Genomic DNA, 22923 nt, shown 5'->3' with positions numbered 1-22923 from the left:
GAAGTACAACTTTCAAGCCTGCGAAGCCTTTTCTTGTCTCCCATTGTCACGGCACTAGTTCGAACACGGTTCCCGGGCGCTACCACAGCAGAGGAGCGCAGAGGCCGCGCCCGCCCGCCCCGTCGCGACCACCGCTTGCAGGGCTCCCAGGCCAGGCGGGGCGGCCCGCAGCGAATACCAGGAGTATTAGACCAGGGAGTCTCCCCGACAGCGGCGACAGGCGACTGCCTACCCGCTGGTGGCGAGAGGCACCAGGGCGGCACCGCTAGGTTCAGCCGCCGCGCCCGCCAACGGACAGCGCGCGCCGCTCCGCGACAACGGCTGCGCACGCGCCAGACCCCGCCCGCCGAGCCCGGCCGTTACTGCTTGAGCCGCCCTGCGCATGCTCCACTTTCCGGCGACCGCCGCCTACATGTCCCGTCAGACCATGCGGCGCCCCCGCGCCCACAGGGGGCCCTGCCTGCGCTCCAAGCACGCCAGGAGCTGTAGTTCCACAGGGAGTGTCTCGTCACCAGCTCCTCGGCTTCCCCCTCCTCCGCCCCCGCGGCGGCGGAAAGGCGCCGACATGCCTGGGCAGGAAGCGCCCCCCAGCCCCCGCTCGTTGTTATGACTACCAGGAAGCAGGCGGAGCCGGCCGGGAAGCGGAGTCACCGGCTGAGAAATGACGCCAACTGGAGCCCCGGATGTCTATGGAACGGACTTCCCGCCCCACCGGCAGCGGAAGCGAGTAGCTGGAGAACGGCTCCCTCCCGGGCGCGGGCCGCGCCACGTGACAGCGCGCGGCGTCACGTGACCGCGCGCGGCGGCCGCGATGGGCACCGCACTGGACATCAAGATCAAGCGGGCCAACAAGGTGTACCGCTGCGGGGTGAGTGCCGCCCCGACCGACGCCCGGCCGCGGCCCCGCCGAGAAACCGGCGCCGTTGCCGCGGGTGCCCGCCCCGGCTTGATGCCGTCGCCGCAGGGCCGGTCTGCCAGCCCGGTGCCGTGTCCGGGCTCCTGGCTTTCCGCTGGGAGGTGCCGGCAGCGCGGAGGCAGCGGGGCTCTTCCTCGCAAAGTGGAACAGTTCGCCTCTTTTCCGTGTCTCCCCTTGCGGTGGCGTTCTTTGCCGCGGTGGTGGGGCTGCGGCTGCGGGAAGCTTCGCCTCCGCCCCTGCTCAGACCTTTCACTCTTCGCCGCCGCTCCCCTCCCCGTGGCAGCCCCGTAGTTCCCTACGGCGGACGCCGGGGTTTCCCGCTGGCCTGTAGCAGAGCGGTGCTCAGCTCCGGCACGTCTTTGGCATTAGGGGCTGCTTTTTGTCCCCCTTCCCCTCGGTACCGGAGCGATGCGGTAGGAGTACCGCTGACCTGTCTCTGGGGAAGGCGGCACGGCTTCAGAAGGGAAGGAAGGAGCGAGGCCTCTTGAGACATGACAGTTTGGAGTTCACCTACAGGACAGTGTCGCTTCCATTGTTTATGGTGGTGTATTAGAGCAGAACAGGTGCCTTGGTACGCCGCTATGCAGGTGCGGCCAGCTGCTGTTGCAGAGTCTTGTTCCGTTTCTGTGCTCTGCAAGGTACCTGAAGGTGTCTTAAGCTGCCGTTTGGTGCCGGTAGTAGATCTCCTCTTAGGTAAAGTACTCAGGCAAGAACGGATGAACAGATCCTTTTTTTTTTAATTCGTTTTTTCCTCTCCTATTGGGCAGGAGTCTGATTTCTTGACTCTTTTCACTGATGTAGTTGTTGAGAGTGATAAAGTGATTGTGTATACTTCAGCTTTTGCAGCTACTTGAAAAAATCCTGTGCCTTTTTTTCATTGCTGAAGACTTCAAGCTCAGTTTAGAAAAAAACAAAATACAAATCACCTGGCACATGTTTTTAAGATTTGTTTTTATCACTGTTTTTCTAGAAATATGGTATTGTTTAAGCAGAAGTTTTCAGTTTGGTTTATTTCTTTTTTTCTATCCAGACACATGCTTGTACTATTAATTCCTTTTCACACACAGCTTTCCTATACATTAGTAGTTTGGCTGTTACAGTGTATAAAGCGTGTTTCTATTTATTGCATGGTTTTAATCCTGGAAAACTGCTTTAAATGGATTTGAATGGAAGGATATGCAGCATCTCTTGTGCAGTTGTCAAATAATTTGGAGAATAGCTTTCATAAATCTAAATTATATTTTTGTGAACAACACATCCCTTTAAGTGTGGCACCATACTGGTAAAGACTACTTTCTGTATCTCACTTTCACACTGTTTTGCTGATGCACATTATTAGAAGGATCTTAGTTATTTCATTATCATAATGCTATGCCTATTTTCTCTTTCTTCACTTGGCTTGCTTTATATCAGTCAAAATGGGACTTGAAACAGGAAAGGGGTATTTCTTCTTTCTTTAAGCTGATATTAAATGATTATGGATAGTAAATCTGTCAGTATTGTTTGTTTGCTTCCACTTTAATTCCATGTGAAAAGGTTTATAACTTTAGTTCATTAACTAGGTCTGAAATTTGGAGGTCTGACTGATGGGAAAACACGATGATGAAAGAGCTGTACACTAGAAGTACAACATGAATTTTTAATAGAAGTTTCCTAGGCACAGAAAGGAATTACAAATCTCTCTTTAATTAGGTATGAAATATATGCAGGTTTGTGGTGGGCGTTTTTAGAAGTTTACTGGTTGTTATATACTTTAGTGACAGTAGCTGTGCTAATAATACCTGCGGTCTATGACAACTTTCATCCCAAAATATGCTTGCATCAATGCTACTTGAAAATGAAGGAGTTCCCTTAGTAAAGACACTACTTCATCCCAACGTGTATGTCTAGCTAGTCATTTGGAAGGCAACAGGTGTGCTTTGGCTTTTTTTTTTTCTTAACTTATTTAAAGCTGCATTTGGATATGGAAAAAGGTGATGTCTAAATTATGCACTGGCATAATGGTCTTTTTGTTATGCTAGTACATTACAATAGCACAAAAGATTGCCAAAACATTACTGAGTTTTTAAGTCATAATTTGCCCAAGACCATGAATGATCTGGCATAACTGCACAATGCCACTTACCTCTCTAGCCATTTAATTTCTGCCACCTTTCTTGTGCTGATAGTATTAGCTACGCAGTAAACCAGATCAGGGAAATGGGTAGTGTTTGATTGGCACGACACCCAGGAAAAATAAACAACTAAAAATAAAGTTGGTGAATCATGCACATCCTTTTTTTGTTTTTCTTACAAATGTCGTCTTGAGTAGAACACAGAATATTGAACAATCAGTGTCAGAATGGTCTTGTGCTGGATGGCCTATAGAAAAGAGATGAGGCATAGTGAAGTGGCTCCAATGGAACAGGAAAATTGACAAACATAATAAAATGGAATGGATAAAGAACAGTCTAAAGGATCTCAGCCTGTGATTTTAGGTGATAATAGAGAGAAGAACTGATAACGGCAACAGCTACTGATTCTTCCATTCAGGCTCTAGTTTTGTACCTCTTGGGAGTGCATAGACTGGGTGAAATATGCAGGGATTTTTAGCAATCAGTATCTCTGATCTGTTATGTGTATGTCAACCAGTGTCTTTACAGCTGTTGAGTGTATTTGCTATGGCATCTTTATTCCCTCTAAGAGGAGAGAGGGGAAACAGATATAGGGGAGACCCATATTTAACAAGGAACTGTGCCGAGGATCTCTTAATGGTAAATTCCATACTGAATAAGGCTCTGAAGGTGTGGGAGTTTTTAATATAAACTTATAGGGAAGAACTCTGAAAGTTAACAAACTTTAATTTTATTGCAGAACTGAATTTGAGTCTCATTAGGGGAAAATGTTGATGAAAGTACATATGGGAAGGCTGGTGAGGGGAGAAGATAAGGATGTGTCTAAAGTAAATAGCTGACCAGGAAAACTACTTCTTTTTTGCTTCTTGTAAGGTCAGAGTGATGCATAGGTTTCATTATAGGCATTCTCCGTCAGGGCAAGATGATTAAAATTTCTCTTTGGTGCTAGAATATCATACAGCAGAACCTTCAGATATTGTTCCTGGTTGTCTTGTGTTGGGTCAGACTATTTCTCATCCTGGTACGGTGATTGTGGTTATGCTAAATCCAGCTGAATACAAGCATTTTTCATTGTTACAAAGCAATCTCTTACACCAAGGGGAGGTCACTTCCTAAAACTTTCTTCAGTTCTAGGTAGTTGAATAGGCAATGTTTTTGTTCATTTTAGTTGTTCTTTGCTCCTGTGTGGACTGTTCATTTTTAATTGGGAGAAATTAGACACAAAATTTGTAAAATAGTCATGCAACATGCTAGCCTGAGATTGTGTTCCTGGTTTTAAAAAGGAAGTTGGTTAAAATAACATGCTGTAATAAACAGTAAGCATTTTCGGTAGTCATTAGTTACAATCATCAGAAGCTGGAGGAACCAAATAAAGACCTTTATTTTGTTCAGACTTCAATTTGAGAAAAACTGGCTTAAATAAAATACTTCAAATTGTGAGTAAAAGAACCCAAGTTTGCCACTTCTTGGACCAAAAGAGTAATAGCTTTTTTTTTTTTTTTTTCAAAAAAAAAAAAAAGGCAATAGAGGGTTTAAGAACAAAAAGTCGATAAAATGGATCCTAATAACACAGTCCTATAATAGCAAAATAAGGCTTATTGCAGCAAAACTGTGTTTAAGTTCCTTGAAACAGAAGATGTGTGTTTATGAGACGTATTATTTTCTTTAATTGAATGGAGAATTCTTGAGTCATTGAGGCTGATTTAATAAACTCTGGAATGATAGAAGAATGAGGGGACAGGTGCAACTAACGATGCATTTTATTTAGAAAACCTAAACAGATGACTGGAGTAACTGTGACAGTCTGAGATTGATAATTAAAAGAATTCCAGGCTGAAAGACCTGAAAAATGCATTGTACAAAGACAGGTGCCAGAGTTAATGTCAGCCAAGACTTTTAACGACAAGTGAGTCCAAGTCAGAATTTGCCCATAAGGAAGCCTTTTACTTTTTCTAAAAAAACAAACTAATTAGTAAATCTGAGCACTGAGGTTTTAAAGCTTCTAATGACTAGTTAGTTGGGTCTAGCAGACTTTTTCTATTGAACGTGGACATTTTCTTCCTAAATAGTCAGAAGACTATGCAGTTAAGATTTGCAGGTGGCTTGTGTAGAGGAATAGATGTGGAAGGGAATGATCAGGCATATTTAGTAAATGTGACTTACGTGAACTTAATGGGAATTTTTAAATTGCCAAGTGTTTGTCCTAAAAGTGAATGCCTGTGACATAGAAAGTGGAATCTAAAAGGAACCTAAGACATCTTGTTGGTAACCAACTGACCATGCACAGTGTAAACAGGTTGGAATTAGTATATATTTTAACACTAAAAGTAATTTTCCCAGTAATGCATGGGACAGTATAGTGTTTACTTTGATCCTTCTGGTCTTTACATAAAGTTTATAGATACTGAATAGCTGTCTAGTTCAGTCAGAAGTCTAGATGTGACTTGGCGCTCTCAAGCTGAGATTCTGTGATCCATCTTTTGCACCATTTAATGTAACTGATTGAAGAACATTCCAAATTGTCTTCAACCAGACCTGGGTAACTCTGCTCAACAACCAGAGAAACAAGAAGTTGTGCTGGGTCAGATGAAGCCGATGTTCATCTTAGTTGCGACCTTGAAAGTGACTGAAACTTTAAAAGTGTCGGTCTTCCTGGCAGTTTCATGTGCATATCCGAATGGTAAGGAACTGACCACAGAAAGCAAAAAAGCTTGTTTGGAATCATTAACCTGAGACAGTCTTCTCACAAAAGTGCTTTGTTTGCCGTAGCATATGTACCTGGCTTCTCTGTCTGCATCACATAATACACTGACCTCATGAGTGGATACTCTGTTTAGATGAATAATTTTGTGTACAACTCTGTTAGCTTTGTTCTGTCTTGCAAAGTTTTGCTATCACATGCTGAAGCCATGAGGAGTCCCTAGTAATGGAGAAGGTAATGAGTGAGTGAGAACAACTGGTTGTAAGTTACTACATTGTAGTAAGTGGGGATTAATTCCAGTGGTGACTTTCTCTATGCCTTTAGTTTTGTGGTGTTAAAGGTAAATTAACCCCTTTTGATATGGACTGAACACAGTACTTGTTTAGTATTACGTGATGCCACATAACTTTTACAATAACAAAATAATATTTTCTCACAAATTGTTTGCTAAGTGTAAGTATTTGAACATCTTGGTAAGCTTATATTCTTTGAGTTGTACTTCTCAGAAGAACACGCGTACTGACAGCTTTGTGTTTAGAGGGGACCCTGGTTTTACACAAAGAAGGATAAAATGGCTCTTCTCCAGAAAAGACATAGCTGACTTCCCCCTGTATAAAACAGAAACACAATCTAATTGCATATAAACTGTTTAAGTGAATATTATAGGTTTTTTTCATGATACTTCTCTCTCCCCCATACTAGTGACCTTTAAAAGATTTTGTTAGAAAGTGGTTTGGAGGTGGTTTTTGTTTTTATTTCTTAAGAAACATTGAATGTTATAAGAAAAATTCATATGTAACTTTAAGTCATTCTTCTCCTTTCTGCCCCAAATACATACACCCTTATCATCTGAAAGTATGCAGGCAATAGCTCTGGAATAGGTTGTTCCTGTGTGATGGGAGAATGTTCTCATTTATTAAAGCAGTTCATATGTTCAGGATTGTCCTTGCTTCTTATAGTTCATCTGTACTCATTTTTCAAAGCAATAACCTAATTGCTTGTACTAATTAAAGCCTGTTAGAAAAGCAGTACAGTATTTAGGTCAGCTTTTCTTTACTGTCCTTTTGTGCTTGTGCCTCCTGTTCCTGGCATTTCCCAGTTGCTGCAGGTTCTCTTCTCAGACTTGCAGCCCGTCAGTTTTTGTTGTGATGCTGGATGTTCTGCTGCTGTCCTGTTCTGCTTTAAACTGCCTGACCCATTTTCTGTACTGCCATCCTGTACCACTAGTAAAGACAAAAGGCTGGCAAAATTCAAGTAGTGCCTGTCAGAGATGAATGTAACTAGACTGGTTTTAACTGGTCGAGCGTAGAGTGGGCAGTCTGAATTATCCTTTGATTGGAGTGATCTGTAGTTTGGTGTCTAGTTTGCGAGCCTGGTGAAAGTGCGGAGAGCGTAACTGCGGAGCAGAAGAGAGGGTTGGCCCCAAGAAACTTTCTTCAGGTTCTCAGATCACTCGCTGCTATTTCCAGATGTATATGAATGTTTGGCGTGGAACTCTGGCTTGGAGTAGGTTCTCTTTTGTAGGAGAGGGGAAGGATAAACTATGGGGTATGTAAAATGAACTGTGTGTTGCTCTGCAGTTAATCTTTTTTTCAGTATTAGAACTTCTAAGTCGATATTTCCAAGATGCAGTGTTCTTGGGCAAATACAGTTTTGCAGAGAAAACATTCTTAATGGGATACGTGATGCATCTCCTGAGTCATACAACTTGTGCCTTCAATTCGGATATGCTTTTAAACTATTTACCACACAGCATGGAATTTGCTTGTGTTGGCAGAAAAACTGTTTATCTGCCTATTTATTTATATAAAATCTATTCCAATCCATTCTTGAGGTGAGTCTTTATCCTCAACTTGGCTATCATTTTTACAGTTATGCCTTCTCTTCCATCTCCCATGGCTGACTGTCCCATATGAAAATTCTTCCTGGGATTTCATTCTAACGTGTGAAATGGAATTTGTCTGTTACCAACTGACCCAATAGTTGCTTGTGAGGATATTGTTATCCTCCTGAAGAGGAAGATCTTGAAACTTTGGAAAGAAATTAAAGCTCAGATTAGTACTTCTGCCAGGAGGAGAAGAATATTTTTATCAAAAATAAACTAGAAGCACAGAGGTCTCTTCCTCACATTGCTTTCAGTATCTTTTCCGACAAGGTTAGACTGTTCTCTGTGACCAGTTTTCTTGAGTTTGAAAATCAGCATGCTGAGTAAAAACTATAGAAGAAATGTATTTAAACAAATGCTTTCATGTTATCTTTTCTCCTATTAGGAAGTTCTTTCTGGAGTTGTGGTCATAACAAGTAAGGACACAGTCCAGCACCAAGGAATCTCTTTAACAATGGAAGGATCGGTAAATCTGCAGCTTAGTTCCAAAAGTGTGGGTGTGTTCGAAGCTTTCTATAATTCTGTCAAGGTAAGACCTGTGCCGGTTAATATTTTCAGCACAAAACTCTTGCCATTTTCTCAAATTAAATCTTTTCATAATGCATCTCTGGTAGTTACAGGACTTCATGGTATGTAAATGATAGAAAGCATAGAAATACTTACCATTACCTAGTGATATATGATGACATTTTGGGGGTGGAACTTGCACTGATTGGAGAGTTTTCTTTAGGGCTGAAATTCAGTAACATAAATAGTATGGTTACTGGATGATGCATTGAAGGACCATGATTTAAAGAAAAATAATAAGTCGCATTTGGTGGTTTTGTTTGTTTAAAGTGACTGAGTCTAATTGGATTTTTGTGCCAGATCAGTCACTATCACAATAGTTTCTGCAGAGGTCGTTGAGGTTGTGTGTTACTAGGCATGACATGGGACCTGCGCAGATTGTTCTGTGGAGTACGAGGCTGTGCCCAGACTGCTTGACTGCAGAGCTCTTGGGAGGCCTCTGTACTGCTCTCCAGGTTTGGAAGTGTGGAATCTAGTGAGGCAAGTTGTCTCAGGCTTCGCACGAACATGGCTGTGCTGATTGAAGCTAGGCTGGCTCTGTCTAGAGGCTGTACAGCTACATTTGCAGAACAGTTTGCTTAAGTTAGAATAGCCTCAGTGCACAGCCTTTTAAGGTCTTCATTTGTATCATAGTTAATTTGTTTGCAGTATGAATAATCTGTCCATGAACGATTGAAAAACAGAACAAAACAGTAGAAGCAATGGATTTTCTTATACCTGTCTAGCAGAGAAAAAATAATAGGAAAACTGCAGAGAGACAAAAGTAGTGTAATCTTCAAGCAGACTTCCCCAGTTGAATCATAGTTAGCCATTGTTCCAGTGAGACTAGCCCTAAATATAGATCTTTAGGATGGCCAAAGGCCAGGGAGAAGGTAGGAAGGAATGGCTAGCCGATCGACAGACACACATACATGTTGATTCCAGCTGCTGCTATTGAGGGTTATAATTTAGGAAATGGAGCTCCACTTTCCAAAGCACTTGAGTCTCTTCTGTTTAGCTCTCTCTGTTTGGTTATTAGTATGATATAACCATAAAATAGGTCACAAATTATCTTCCTGAGGAAAACATTCTTAATATTTATTTTCATTGTAAGACTGGAGAGCTTTGTGTCGTGAAGAAATACCTGAGTTTTTGGAAATTCAGCAAGTCTATTAGAGTTTAGTGGATGTCGGTGATTCTTGAGACGACGGAGCTGTCACTGTGCTTCAAACTAAACCTCTTGATATTTGTCTTTGCAGCCTATTCAGATTATTAACAGCACTATTGAAATGGTAAAACCAGGGAAACTTCCCAGCGGAAAGACAGAAATTCCATTTGAATTTCCGTTGCAAATGAAGGGGAACAAAGTTTTGTATGAAACATATCATGGTGTCTTTGTTAATATTCAGGTAAGGCAGTCATATCTGTAAAAAGAATCTGAACTTTTGTTATCTGCAGAATGTATTCTAAAGCATCTCTTGTTCCATGGAAGCAGAGGATAAAGTTTTGTGATAGAGTTATCTTTTTGTAGTGCAACATATTTTCTTATTTGAAGAATGAGCAGAAAGTTAGAGATCCTTTGAAGTAAGTAGCTTTATTAATATAGCATTATTCTGATGTGCACTGTATTTTCTAGATATAACTTAGATTAAAAATAATAAATGTTAACCTTCAAGTACTAATTTATAGGTAGTTACTAGTTGCCTTTTTCAGTTCCACTTTCTAGAAGTCAACACTTACCAGAGGTGGTAACATTTCTTAAATGTGGCAAAGGAACCATCCTAAGAGCTCAGAATCCCATCAATATAATGCTGCTTTTAAAAAATTGTTGTGATGTCCATTTCCTTTCCCAGCAAGTTTAAGCTTTTCATTGGAAATAGTTGATGATAATGCAGCAATTCAGATGTAGCATGGATGTACAAGAGGGAATTAAAAGCACACTGGAAAGAGGGGCTTTGGGTTGAGAAAGGATAAAATATATTAGCCATGCTTGTTAAATCTCCTACAGTTCTCCTACAGGGTAATGTTTTCATCTAGTTTTGATTTTATTGTGAAAGAACTTGCATTTACCATTTTGTAGATAATCTATATAGTAGTATATACCCAGATACAAGTGTATATCAAATCAGCTTTATTTGGAAGCATCTAAAATCATTGTATGTCTCTTATCTCCTTCCCTTCTCTCTGTCACTGGTAGGTGCTTTCCTACTAATTTGTTGTAATGGTGCCTTAAATAGTAATGACTCTGCACATATGTGATGAAAAGTTAAGAGAGAGAGAGGAAATCTTAACTAAGGCTCTTTTCTTTTTCTCTACCATCCTGTTCTTGCCAGTATACACTACGGTGTGATATGCGACGTTCTCTGCTGGCAAAAGACCTAACTAAGACTTGTGAATTCATTGTCCACTCACTGGTAAGTGTTGTTTGTATTAACTATACAAAATGAGATTTATTTATGTTTTCTATTTTAAGTGAAGTTTAGCAGTAAGGTTAGAAAACCAAGTAACACCATGTAATCTGCAACACCACATGGGATATATATGGGTAAAAGAAACTGGCCTCAAAACAAAAACATCCAGAAGAGCTAGGGTGTCTGTTGCTTCTGACTAGAATAACATATCTCCCTTTTCATTAAAAGAAAATAGTACAAAAAGGATTTGGATTACAAGATGTTTTTTATACTGCACTGAGTTTATTCTTTTATTTGTCCTTTCAGTCCTGAAACAATGGCGCGGTTGGATAAATATTATGGCTTTAATCTAAACACAGTTTCAGAATATCTGAGCATTTCTTAGCCAAAGGTTCCAGGCACTTGGAATGCCTGTTATAGGAATGGGAGTTGATTGGTGAAGAGATAGGATTTCTGTTCTTCAGATGGCTAATTGTGGTTTAGAGCCCTGACTCAAAATATCAAAGCTGGGACTGTATTATGTTGGAAATAAGCTTGCCACCTTTGCTATTAAGTAAGCCCATGGTTGGCAATACACTAAGATAACTAGGTTAACAAATACCACATCCTGCAGTTAGCAACATGGAGACAGCCTTCCTCCTGTGGAGATGTCATTGTGGGATGAGATCTGACTGTGTCACAAGAAATGCTTTGCTGCTTGTTATTTGCACTTCCTGTATCAGATTGGTTTTTAGTTTACACTGACTTGTATGCATGTCCAGAGCGTCTGATGTCAGTACAGACTGTGCAGGCCTAATTAAGGACCTCTTTTTTCCACCCACAACTTGCTAGAACATGCTGTATCGTTCCTTTGAAATCTAGCAGGACGGTGAAGTCTTAGAATCTTTTGTCTTACTTCTGAATAATGGTGGAAATACATTATTCTAGTTCTATAGTACCTTTTTTAGTGATGTAGTATCTTTTTTTAAGATTTAGCACCTTTTAAAAAAATTTAGCTAGGTGCTATAAAGAAGTTTCCTGTTGGTAAGATTTCATTTTCTAAAGTATATTATGTTACATTTTATTGGTCCATTATTACATTCTAAGTAAGCCACACTTGTCAAAATAGTGAACAAATTACATATTATGCAGTTTCCTGCTTTTATTTCTTGTTGCCACTACAGCACTTCTTAGATCACAAGCCAGTAAATCATGGATCTCTTAGTCAGGGTGAATTAATGAGGTTTTACTCAACATATAATTCTCACTGTCAGTGCTCAGTGTACCATTTCCCTTAGCCTTATTCTTTGCCACCATTTGTCACTTATGGGAAAATGCAGTCAGTCTTTTGCTAATATCTTCCATCTGGCAGCTGGACAGCAGAAGCTCTTTTGAATTCTTAAGTAGTGAGGGTAGATCCTAAGAGTTAAGTTTAAGCCCAGTGGTGGTGGTGTGCTCTGCCAAATCCCAGTTACGTACAGTTGGGTCTCTCACAATTGATGCTGCGCTGGCCACTTCCTCTAAGTATGTTGGGAAAGATGGTGCACGTCACTGAGATAAGGACGGACAGAGGTTGGTGGATGGTAAGCAAAGCTTCCCTTCTTGATGCAGAGTACAGGCTGCCATCTCAGCAGAGCTCAGGGCCCAGAAAGACTTATTGGTTTTGTGACAAGTGGTTTAAATAGGTACTGAAAAACTGTAATAATGTGCCCCCAAAATTGCTTCTCCAGCGTGGAAGGCTAACCTGGACCAAGTTTTGTTTATTTTACAATTAAAGAAGCTGGAATGCTAAGCCAAATCAATGCTACACCTGATTCCATCAGCCGAGGATCTCCTAGTAATATGAGGATGGCTTCTTAAGAGGTCTGAGCTGTTAGAGAAAGGGCAGCAGAAAGAGTTCACAGTGCTCAAAGATAAGAAGAGGGAGGGAAATGTTATAAAACATATTTGAAGCAATGGAGCAAGTTCATTTGTAATCTCTCCCCTGCCTAAATTTATTAAGTATTAATAATGAAAGGAAACATTGCAAGTGACATATAAAATGTAATTATTTGTAAGCACAGAAATATGAAATTTAACTTTTTTCTATAGAATGTCATATGCTTCAGATAGGCAAGGTATTTTTTTCTTTTCCAAGTGGTTTACAGTAGTCAACTATGTTTGTTTTGTTTGAGTTTTTTTGTTTGTTTGTTTGTTTTTAATGTAGGTAGAGCTTATGCCAAAAATGTACCAACTGAGACCGTGTTGTGGTTTACTGAAATGGCAAATACAAAGTGACCAGAAATTGACACAGTTCTGTTTCTACAGTTCAGATTTGTGATGCGTTGTGACTTGTTTTTAGACAACATCATAATGTTATTTAATAGCTAAGACAGGAAATCTCTGGTTTTTTATTACAGAGATGCATATTTTCAGTATGAAAACAATCCTGAAAAGCAATACATTTCACAGTTCCTTGACTTTTTAAATATTGTTGTCTTTTTTAATATTGTTTAATATTGTTGTCTTTTTTAATATTGTCTGTGTGTGTTTTGTAAATCATAGTTTACAGTTTAGCTCTTTCATTACTTATAGGCACAGAAAGGGAAGCTGATGCCAAGCCCAGTAGACTTCACAATTACTCCTGAAACTCTGCAAAATGTTAAAGAGGTAAGAGTTTTCTTATTATTTTAAATGTAATGCTTGGGTGATTCTGAGTGAGAACAAGAGAGGAATGATTAAATACTACCCTGCAGATAATCAGCTCTTCTTTTTCTTTTTTCTCCTTTTTCATTTTTGTAAGCAATAAAGTGATTTTGCCTGATCTCTTGTGATAGTTGTGACTAACATAAGGTGGAACCTTATTCAATAATGGTTAAACACTTTGGTCATTTTTCTGAGTGAAAGATGCCAGTGAGGCAAGGGAAAATATTCTATACCATGTGTAGCCAACATCCTTTAAAAAAGTATACTTTGATTCTTGGTTATGCCTTTTTTACAGCCCTACGTGGCTTTTGGAGGCCTATATGAAGAGTAGTAGTTGTCTTGGTCATTTAGCTTTCTGAACACCCGTTTCTGTTTGTTTACTGAAACCCGTGTTCTGTTTTTCCAGATTTTTTGTTGTGCAGTTTTTGTTAATAATATTACTTCCCTGCTTTAGGTGTGTGTTTCTCGTACCAGGAAGTCCTGAACTGGACACACTGTCCCAAGTTTTGTCTCACCAGTGCTGAAAAGACAGGGAGAATCACCTCCCTCAGCCTGCCGGCAACACTTTCTAATGCAGCTCAGGATGCTGTAGGCCCATTTGTCCAGCCTGTTGAGGTCCCTGTGAAGGGCAGCACAACTATCTGGTTCACCAGTCACTCCCTCCAATATGGTATTATCTGCAGACTTGCTGAGGATGCACTCTCCTATCATCCCAGCCATCACTGGGGATGTGAAGTAATATTGGCTCCAGTAGTGACCACAGTCACTGCTAGTGACCGGCCTTCAGCTGGCCTTTGTGCTTCCGATCACAAACCTGTGAGTCTTGCAGTTCAGGCTGTTCTCAGTCTACCGTAGTGTCTGTGCATTTGGTCTGTACTCCCCATCAGTTTGTCAGTGAGGGTTGTTAGGAGAAATAGTATCAAAACCTGCCCTGAAGGCAACATAAACAGTATCCACTGCTCTCTGCTTGTCCACCAATCTAGTAATTTCATCATAGAAGGCCATCAGGTTGGTTAAGCATGATTTCATTTTCATAAATCCATGCTGAGTGCTTCCAGTCACTTTCTTGTCCTTTATATGTTTTAAAACTGCTTCCGCTGTTATTTGCTCCATCACTTTCCTAGGGATTGAAGCAAGGCTGATGAGCTTATAGTTCCTTGGATCTTTCCAACTGAAGACATTACTGCCTTCCATTGCTCAGGAACCTTCTTTGTTCATGACAGCCTTTCAAAGATAGTCAAGATTGGCCCCACAGTGACATGGGTCAGCTTCCTTCAGGTTCCATCTGGTTCCATGTACTGTGTACATCAGTCTGTTTAAATGTTCTCTAACCTGTTCTTCCTTTACCAAGGATAACTCTTCCTTGCTCCAGACTTTCTCTGTGGTTGCAGGAGCCCAGGATACCTGAAGGTAACTCTTACCAGTAAAGACCAAGGCAGAGAAGACATTAAACACCTCTGTCTTTTTCATGATTTCTGTCAGTAGCTCCCCTGCCACGTTCAGTAGCAAGCTGACATTTAAGCTCATCTTCCTTTTGCAGCTGGTACACTTGTAGATGTCCCTTTTTGTTGTCTGCCCTTCAAGTTTCTTGATTCAACTCCAGGTTGGCTTTGGCTTTTCCAAAACCATCCCTGCACATTCCTGTAGTGTTTCTTCCTGGGTCACCTGATCCTAATTCCATCTTTTATGTACTTCCTTTTATCAGTATTTTAGCAGTAGCTTCATGTTCATCCATGGAGGTCTCTTCCTACCTTTGCTTGACTTTCTGCATGTTGGAATGGATCATTCTTAAGCATGGAGGAGGTGACCCTAGAAAACCAACCAGCTGTCATGGCTGAACCGTTAAATCCTGCTAAGTTAGAGGATGAGCAGGTTGTGTCCCGCAGCCTCTCATGTCTCTAGAGACTGCTGCACACTTGAAAGCATGTGTTTTTCCAAATGTAAGGATATAATAACTATTCTTGGTGGTAAAATTACTTTTGAGACTGCTGCTAAATAGTAAGCTCTCAGCAGTCTGCTCTTCCTATGAACCTGTGTTTCGTCTTCTGTATCTTGGTACTCTACTTGTTGGTTTAGCAAAGACTCACGGGTAAAGGCCACTTTACCAGTGAAGATGAGAGAAGACCCAGGTAGGATTAAAGGATGAAGAGTACTGATAAGAGTAGTAAGGCTCTAGGGGAAATACACCTTTAAAAAAACAAGTCTGGTAGACTAGGATTGAGGAAAATGGCTTCAAGTTCTTGTTCTGCAAGTTCCTTTTGTCTCTGTCTCTTAGATTGGTGACCATGTACTTTGGTGAACAGCTGTGTGATGTCCCTGTGAAGCAGGGAAGTAACTCTGTGTTTACTAATAGTTGTAACGAGAGGAACCTGTGAGGGATCATAAAATAAAAAAGCATGTTACTAATACATTTTTAGGACTCAATATTTCATAGGGTGCATTTGTCATGGATGCAACTTCTGTTCTTTAATTTAGGAGAAAACACCCAGTGAGGTCACATTTACTAAGCACATTAAACTTCCTCTCTTTTCCTTTCCCCCAAAGATTTGCTTAGAGTGGAACAGCTACATTCTGCAGAGGTGTTGGGTATCTGAGTGAAACAGTCTAAACAATAGCTGAGGAGAACTTTTCTGCCATTGCTACTGGCAGCCAGGACTAAGAAGCAAACAAAAGAGATTGGGAGAAACAGTTTGCGAAAAGAGAGGTGGTTTGGAAGAAGGGAAAATCAGTTACATGAGCAAGGAAAATCCAGCACCACAAGTGTGAACAGATGTTTGGAAGGTAGGGGCTGACATCAAAGATGTCAATAACAAAAAAATGCAGGAGGGGGAGAAGAATAAGGCATGCAAAAGGAGGGGCAAGTTAGAGCAGGATGCTCAAAGAGTTTGAAGAAGGTTGGATGGTAAAGGTAAGAGCCGAAGATGTGGCTAAAAAGTCAACTGTTTCAGTATGGCTTCTGCCAGAACCTGACATGGAACTGGAGCTTCTGGCATATGAGTTTTTCTGCTGGCAGAGAGTATCTGTGGTGCCTGCTGGCCCGAGAAAGGGGAGGGCAGAGACAGCAAACCCCACCTCCCCCCTGCTTTGGTCTCTTAGGGAAATTGCTTTATAGACTGTCGTCCTTGATCAGCTGCTCCTACTGCTCCTTCCTTAAAAAGTAGGAAACACGCTGTTCAGAAAATTTTAAAGTTAAGTGTGATCCTGTATTTAAATTAAGCTCTGTGTTAATTGTCCTTAATTGGTGTCTTGGTACATCTTGCATTAAACGAAGATTTTTAAATGCCTGTCTTCCCTCCCAATAGCAGCCACGACAGAGAAGTTTTAAAAGGTGGGAAAAAATCACTGAAACTATAGACTATATAGTAATCCATAACAAAATGGGACCAGAATGCAGTTCTCTAGAGCACTGCAAGCTGATTTAACTTGACTGTCCTGTTAGGTCCTGCCAGCCTACCTCCTTCACCAGGCGGTTCCCGACTTCTGGGTTAATTGTAACGCCAAGTTTTGTCAGTCCATCCCAGGAAAAATGCTCCTGTGGATGGAGTGGGTAGGGGGGATGCATGTCAGTGCGGAGGGTGGTTAAGAGATATCAATGTATCTATGTAAGGATGCATATTTAAAGAGTTATATTATTTAAGTTACGTGAGGCATTTTTGAACTTTTGAGTTATTAACTTTGCAACTTTTTGGGATTTCCTACATGTTTTGACAACTGTCTTTCTGAAAGGTATTTTTTTTCTTAGTCTGCTCTTACAGTTGTGTCTTCTTTTTTTCCTCCTAATAACTTCAGAGAGCCTCGCTTCCAAAATTTCTCATCAGAGGTCATCTCAGTTCTACAAACTGTGTCATTACACAGCCACTAACGGGGGAGCTGGTAGTGGAGAATGCAGAGGCTGCAGTCAAAAGCATCGAGCTGCAGTTAGTACGTGTGGAAACCTGTGGTAAGTTTCTCTATACATGGAATGTGTATAGACTGGAGTAATTACCACTGGCACCCTTTCAGCTTAAACATGAAAGACTGTCAAAAAACACACAATTAAAAAGACTAGAAGAAATGGGTTTGCACTTCAGATGGAACAGTCCAAACATTAAATTAAGTAACCTCTATGACCCTTAACTCAGAGGGCTAATGTGAAAACTTGCAGGTCAAAGTGCAAAATGTTGTGCCTATGCGTACCTCTCCCCCAGCCCTGGTGTATTTTTGTTTTAAATTTTGTCCACTGCTTTCTTCTTTCCTTTCCACTACTGTCCCTCTGAATTTCCCACTTTCACCAGGCTGCGCAGAAGGGTATGCGAGAGATGCCACAGAGATACAGAATATTCAGATTGCTGATGGGGATGTCTGCAGGGGCCTACCAATTCCCATATACATGGTGTTTCCCAGGCTGTTCACCTGCCCCACCCTGGAAACAACAAACTTCAAAGTTGGTGAGTGTGTAGGACTCTGTGCTGTGTTGGCATCTTGGATCTGAGAGAAGTTTCTGGTTTCACTTTAGGTTCTGGCAGGTAACGGGATAAATCACTGTTGGCACTATAAGAACCAAGGACATCTACCTGTTTCCCTGCAGAGATTTCCTGAATGGGATTGCAGTATGCTGTATTTCATATGAGAAAACACAGCACAAATAATTGTAATGGAAAACAGTTGTGCAACTATTAAGCTACTTCTAATACAATTAAATGGTGAAGGGACAGGAGCAGCGGTGTAATGGCAGGTCATTTTTTCCTGCCAAAAAATGATGTGATTAAACACTTGAGTAATAGTCCATGGATAAAATGCCAAGATGACCCCTTCCTTCTTTTCATCACCAGTGAGAACCTCTCTTTCCATCTCTTCTCATTGTTGTTTCCCATTCTTTTGCTGCAGACTCAGAAAAAGTATGGTTACACTGTATGTGACCTTGCTTTTCTTGATCTACAGCTGCTTGTTCCTGGTTATTGCTGCCAAAATCCAACATTTTCATTAACCAACACCTGAAATTTAGGACTTTCCTCACTTGTTCAAATAATTACTGCAAAAATTCTTCGCTAGGTTGTTTATCTTCTCTTCATCCTGCTGGAATGTGTTGGTTCTTTTTTTGTTTGTTTTATTGTATCAGATTGAAGTTACAAGTCTGTCCCTTTAGGATCCTTCCCAATGGAAGCCTCTCCTACTTTTCTGCTGTTCATCTTGGACAGATGAGCACAACTGCTTTTTCAGCTTGACCTACGTGTTTATCTGTTCACCTGAGAGCATTTTTGTACCTGATAGGTACAGTTGTTTTCTCCAAAACAATATTCTTCTCTACCTTTTGCCCTTTCTAGCTATCGAATAGTAATTTACAGTGACAAATGCTTATTGTTTGTGTAGTATCTACTTCTAATTATAAGAACAGTCTTAACATAGTTATGAAGATTCTAAAGGACTATTCTTAGTTTTTGTTCTCTGGTTCCCTTCATTTATTAATTTTACCCGACTTTGTATTCTGTCTCCATTTAGGACTGATTATAGTTCTGATACCGATTTCGGTTTTGAACAACATCATATAATATCTAAACAGTAAATTTTATTTTGAATTTTTTTCATAGTTTGCAGGTATATTGTATTTTGGTGTTTAATTTTTTTAAGGCCATACATAATGTAGGGTTCTAAGGCCATGCTACTTGCTGACAGCAGGGGAGGAGTCTGTTCCCAAACTTTTCCACTTGCTTACTTCTGAACAGCACACACTGGTGTGAGGTGTCTTTCCCAAAACATTTTGACCTTGGACGTCTGAACCCTGCCTGTTGTCCGGAAGACCATATGTCATAGTTTTTTAGTGATATGGAAATGAATCCAGCGGAATCCTGAACGTCAGAATGAGCCAGGGCTCTCTAGGAATGGTCCAAGGTCTGGGATGTCTGTGTTCATCCCTGCCACAGGAAAATCTTGTGTGTTGGAAGAGATTGGAAGAGCCCTGTGGAGTGCTGTGTCTGACAGCAGGGGCTGCCTGCCTCTCCTCCCACTTCTACAATTCCAGTTAATATGGAACTCCTATTTTTTCCCCTTTCTTCCAGAGTTTGAAGTTAACATTGTTGTCCTTCTGCATGATGATCATCTCATCACAGAGAACTTCCCACTGAAGCTCTGCAGGATGTAAATAGCCAGAGAAGAATCACTTAAGGATAGACTGAAACAGGACAAAATTCTTCAGAGGCAAAGTGAAATTGAATACGTGTCTCATTTTGACTGAGAACACATCACTTCCTTTTTCCTGCTGGCAGTTCTCGTGCTTTCAGTTCTCAATAACTCCTGCTAACACTTTGCCTGCCTCAGGACAGCCAGCGCGGACACATCTATCCAGCCAGCCTCGTCAGGTATCTGACTTCAGCCACCATGGTTTCCCCAGTTTTCCTCAGACAAATTGTGAAGCGATGATTGTTTATTTCTACCAGCTGTAGAAATATGTAGTATTTGGTTTTGTAATACTTGTTCCAAAGTCCTTTGAAGACCTCTTAAACCTAGTAAGTCCTGTTAGACATTGTGTATATACTATGGGGACGGTGTATCATACTGAATAATGCCTTTGAAGGTATAAAAAATGGTGCTACAACAATGCAAGGTGGTGGTGTGGGAGAAATATCACAAAATGAATGCAAGATAAGTGAAGTGAAATGTATAATAACACCAAATATATGTTGGTCAAATTGGGAATATGAGTCTGTATTGGAGGAATGCTGAGAGTTGAAGTTGTTTTGTTTGTGGTTTTTTCGGATTAGAAAACAATGCCCTTACTTTATCTTTGCTATCTGTGTAAAATGGCACTGAAAAAGATGAGTTGAAAGTTTTTACCTTGAGTATGTATGTTTTCTTTGCATTATACCATCTTCCATTCCATAAGATGCCTACAGGTCAGTTTTCATGTGAGAAGAAAGTCTGCCACATGACAAGCATGCACTAAGAACTTCTGAGTTGTGGCACCTTGTGCCTTCAGGATGGGACTTGTCACTATATGAATAAACATTCCAAGGGGGACAGGCAAGTCACTGTTCTCAATGAGGTGGGTTAATATTGGCACTTGTTCAACTTAAAGGATAAATGTAAATGCCAGGAAAGGAATAAGTTAAGGTAAATACAGGGATGTTTGTGTGACTGTACATCTTAAAGGAACTATATGGGAAAACTATTTCAGCAAGAAACAGCCTTCCTAACACAAACAGGTTGGATTTTGATGTTTTAAGTTAATAGAACAGCCAGAATCTCATTCGAATTGTGAATTTTCCATATGATGTGTGGGATGAAGGCAGGCCCATTATATAAAGTAAAAGTGTAAAGATGACAACCAGAAAAGACAGAATTAAGAAAACTGCCAAAATGTAATTTCCTTTTGCTTTCTCCAGCAGCATTGCCAAGCGGGAAAATGTAATCCCAGGTTTGGCCCTCGTTCTGTATCATCTGTATTTCAGGAATAAACATTGTATTTCTTCTTTCAGTGTCTTAAACAGCCTTCTGTGGGGAAAATGCTCTTTACTGTAACTTAGCTGTTCTCTCAAGATCAGGAAATCGTCCAGGGTGCTTTTAGGCCGATGAAAGCTGCTTTCTCCCGAGCGCCACCTGCTGCTCGCCTCCCACCTTCCCGAGTTGCTGGGAACAATGGACAGGCGTCTGTCCTGCCACAGTGGGTCAGAACTACCCTCTCCCCAGCTGCCCCCCTCCCTGCTTCTATTTGAAGGGTGTGAGTGAACTGGGAATCAGAAAAATCTGTCTGTCTTACCAAAGAGAAAAAAGAACACGGATCAATAACCATGCTGCTTATTTAGGAACAAATGTGTGTATCCGTTCAGTGCTGAAACCCCACACTGCTTCTGCAGCCAGCTCACTCTTACTGGAGGACAGTCTCCTGTATGGCAGGTGTGGGACTGCTTTGCCAGTCAAGGATACGTCTGCTCAGGAAAAGTGTCCTGAGGACACTGAGGCTGCATCTGTGAAAAGCTAAGAAGATGACAGGGTATGTATCCCTTGCCCCAAGAAATTATGGGAAGCTGAAAAGGAGGCAGGTGCCATAAAGCTGAGCAGCAGCAGCATACCTCGTTCTTCAAGCACAAGGTGCCATAGCTCTCTAGCATACACAATAAACTACTTAGCAATAACACAGACTAAGCAAAAATATTACATAAAAAACCCCACATCAGCTGCAGTAGTAATTTTATTTTTTTTCTTAGTATACTGGTTAATCATAAAACAGACTAAAACTTAATCTGCAGGATACATATTTCTTGCAGGAACAAATGATCCCTAGAATTAGCTAATTTGATCTCATGTAATCAATTCAATACGGCTTGTATCCAAACAGTCAGTCACGCTCTCTTTTCAGAGTGGTTAAGCTGTACCCTCTCTAGTCCTGGTCTTTTGGCTATTTGAGGCAAACTTTATAGTGACAAAGGTTTTCTGACAAGCTCAGACTTTTAACGCAGCAGGACAACCCTTCCCCTTCAGCTGTTTGTATTCCTTACCTCGTGCTGTTGATGAACATTCATGCACAGAATACAGATGCAGAGTTGCTTTGTCAGAAATAAAGATCCTGTAATTCTGATTTAAACAAATCAGCGCTTCATCAATGAGGGAAATTCAAACTATATTTCAAGATTAAAGAATTAAGCCATACGATTCCAACTTGATACATAAACAGAAACAAACACCCGAATATTTAAAAATTCTTGCTTCAAGATATGATTAAAAGTCATTATTTAAATGATTTGAATTGTTAGCTATGGATTTATGCAGAGAAAGGAGCTGCAGTTTTATGAACTGCAGTAATATGATCACAAGCCTGATTTGGGTCCTGCAGTTAAATTGTAATTATGTCAGAGGAAGGTAATATTGTGGCTGTTCCTAGTCCTGCCAGTCTGATGCTCAGGTCACCTATTTGTTTGATATTAGAATTTCTTTTCATTATGGTGTAAGCTCTGCAAGAAAAAAAAAAAAACTCTCTACAGGAATTATGCAGCTTCCTTGGAGAAAAGTAGATACAACAAATTAAATAAATTAAATATCCCTTGGTAAAAAAAAAGACCAGTTTTGTGTGCCGCTGACCTTTGAATTGTACCAGCTTCACACCTTTCAGCAGTGACAAGGAAAGCACTGCATCTTGAAATATGCCAACTGGATTCTGCAGGTGCTGTGGTAGCACCAGCATCTTACAGCTTAATGCGAAGTGTTAAATACTGAATCCATCTGAGTTCTACCACAATTTTCCATAAAACCAGGGTTCTGTCTCTTTCTAGGCATCACATTTCTGGTTCCTTATTGCAGTGGTTATTCTGCAGCCACTTTGCATCTTCTTATAAGACATTCAAATAAAACAAGATCTAGGCATATTTGTTCCGTGCAGGAAGCTCAGGAAAGTCTTCGGGTAAGAGAGCGTGAACGCGGCAGATAGGGCAGGTACTTGAATGTTGCTTCAGCCATGTTCTAATGCACTGCAAGAACAGGAAGGTGATGTTGAAGAAACAAAGTCTGACGTTAAATGGTTCAGCTTAAGTATGTTAATAACTGTCACTCGTCAGTAAGTGATTTTCCCAACGTGTTTTATGTTGCTAAAATTGGCGGTTAGAAAACTGGTCTCCAATTCTGACGCTGGACTGATCAATTTAAATTTGCACCTATTCTGCAATAACGAATCAGCAGTAGACAAATATGGGGAAAAGGTCACGGACAGAAGTACCAAA

At 40.8% G+C, this 22923-nt stretch overlaps 2 protein-coding genes across 9 annotated transcripts in view; one reads left to right on the top strand and one right to left on the bottom strand.

The window, feature by feature from the left end:
- The first annotated feature begins 461 nt into the window (after positions 1 to 461).
- Positions 462 to 20682, top strand: VPS26C (VPS26 endosomal protein sorting factor C). 3 transcript variants are annotated; one of them, XM_065067831.1, is made up of 8 exons: positions 462 to 868; positions 8002 to 8145; positions 9422 to 9571; positions 10496 to 10576; positions 13127 to 13201; positions 17027 to 17177; positions 17512 to 17664; positions 19273 to 20682. In XM_065067831.1, exons 1-8 carry the CDS (start codon positions 812 to 814, stop codon positions 19353 to 19355), a joined length of 894 nt encoding a protein of 297 aa, XP_064923903.1. In that variant the 5' UTR covers positions 462 to 811; the 3' UTR covers positions 19356 to 20682. The 3 variants fall into 3 exon arrangements, with proteins under 3 accessions (XP_064923903.1, XP_021155478.1, XP_064923914.1); XM_021299803.2 differs by lacking the exon at positions 462 to 868 and adding an exon at positions 6736 to 7279; XM_065067842.1 differs by lacking the exon at positions 462 to 868 and adding an exon at positions 7196 to 7237.
- Positions 20683 to 21383: 701 nt separating this feature from the next.
- Positions 21384 to 22923, bottom strand: part of TTC3 (tetratricopeptide repeat domain 3) — a 65275-nt gene continuing 63735 nt past the window's right edge. For all 6 annotated transcript variants that reach the window (XM_065067687.1, XM_065067717.1, XM_065067727.1 and 3 more), the window contains one exon: positions 21384 to 22674. In XM_065067687.1, coding sequence (XP_064923759.1) covers positions 22564 to 22674 — 111 coding nt within the window. In that variant the 3' untranslated portion in view covers positions 21384 to 22563. The remainder of the gene's footprint in view (positions 22675 to 22923) is intronic.

Source organism: Columba livia, chromosome 1 (genome assembly GCF_036013475.1).
Source record: "Columba livia isolate bColLiv1 breed racing homer chromosome 1, bColLiv1.pat.W.v2, whole genome shotgun sequence".
NCBI lineage: Eukaryota > Metazoa > Chordata > Aves > Columbiformes > Columbidae > Columba > Columba livia.
Note: the sequence above shows the minus strand (reverse complement) of the source record. Positions and strands in the feature narration are given on the sequence as shown.

Bases quoted from the DNA above. Each gene is read 5' to 3' on its own strand.
- VPS26C (XM_065067831.1), top strand. From the start codon at position 812: ATGGGCACCGCACTGGACATCAAGATCAAGCGGGCCAACAAGGTGTAC. The intron at 10,577-13,126 runs GTAAGTGTTGTT...CATTACTTATAG, and splicing joins AATTCATTGTCCACTCACTG to GCACAGAAAGGGAAGCTGAT. The intron at 17,665-19,272 runs GTGAGTGTGTAG...CCTTTCTTCCAG, and splicing joins AACAACAAACTTCAAAGTTG to AGTTTGAAGTTAACATTGTT.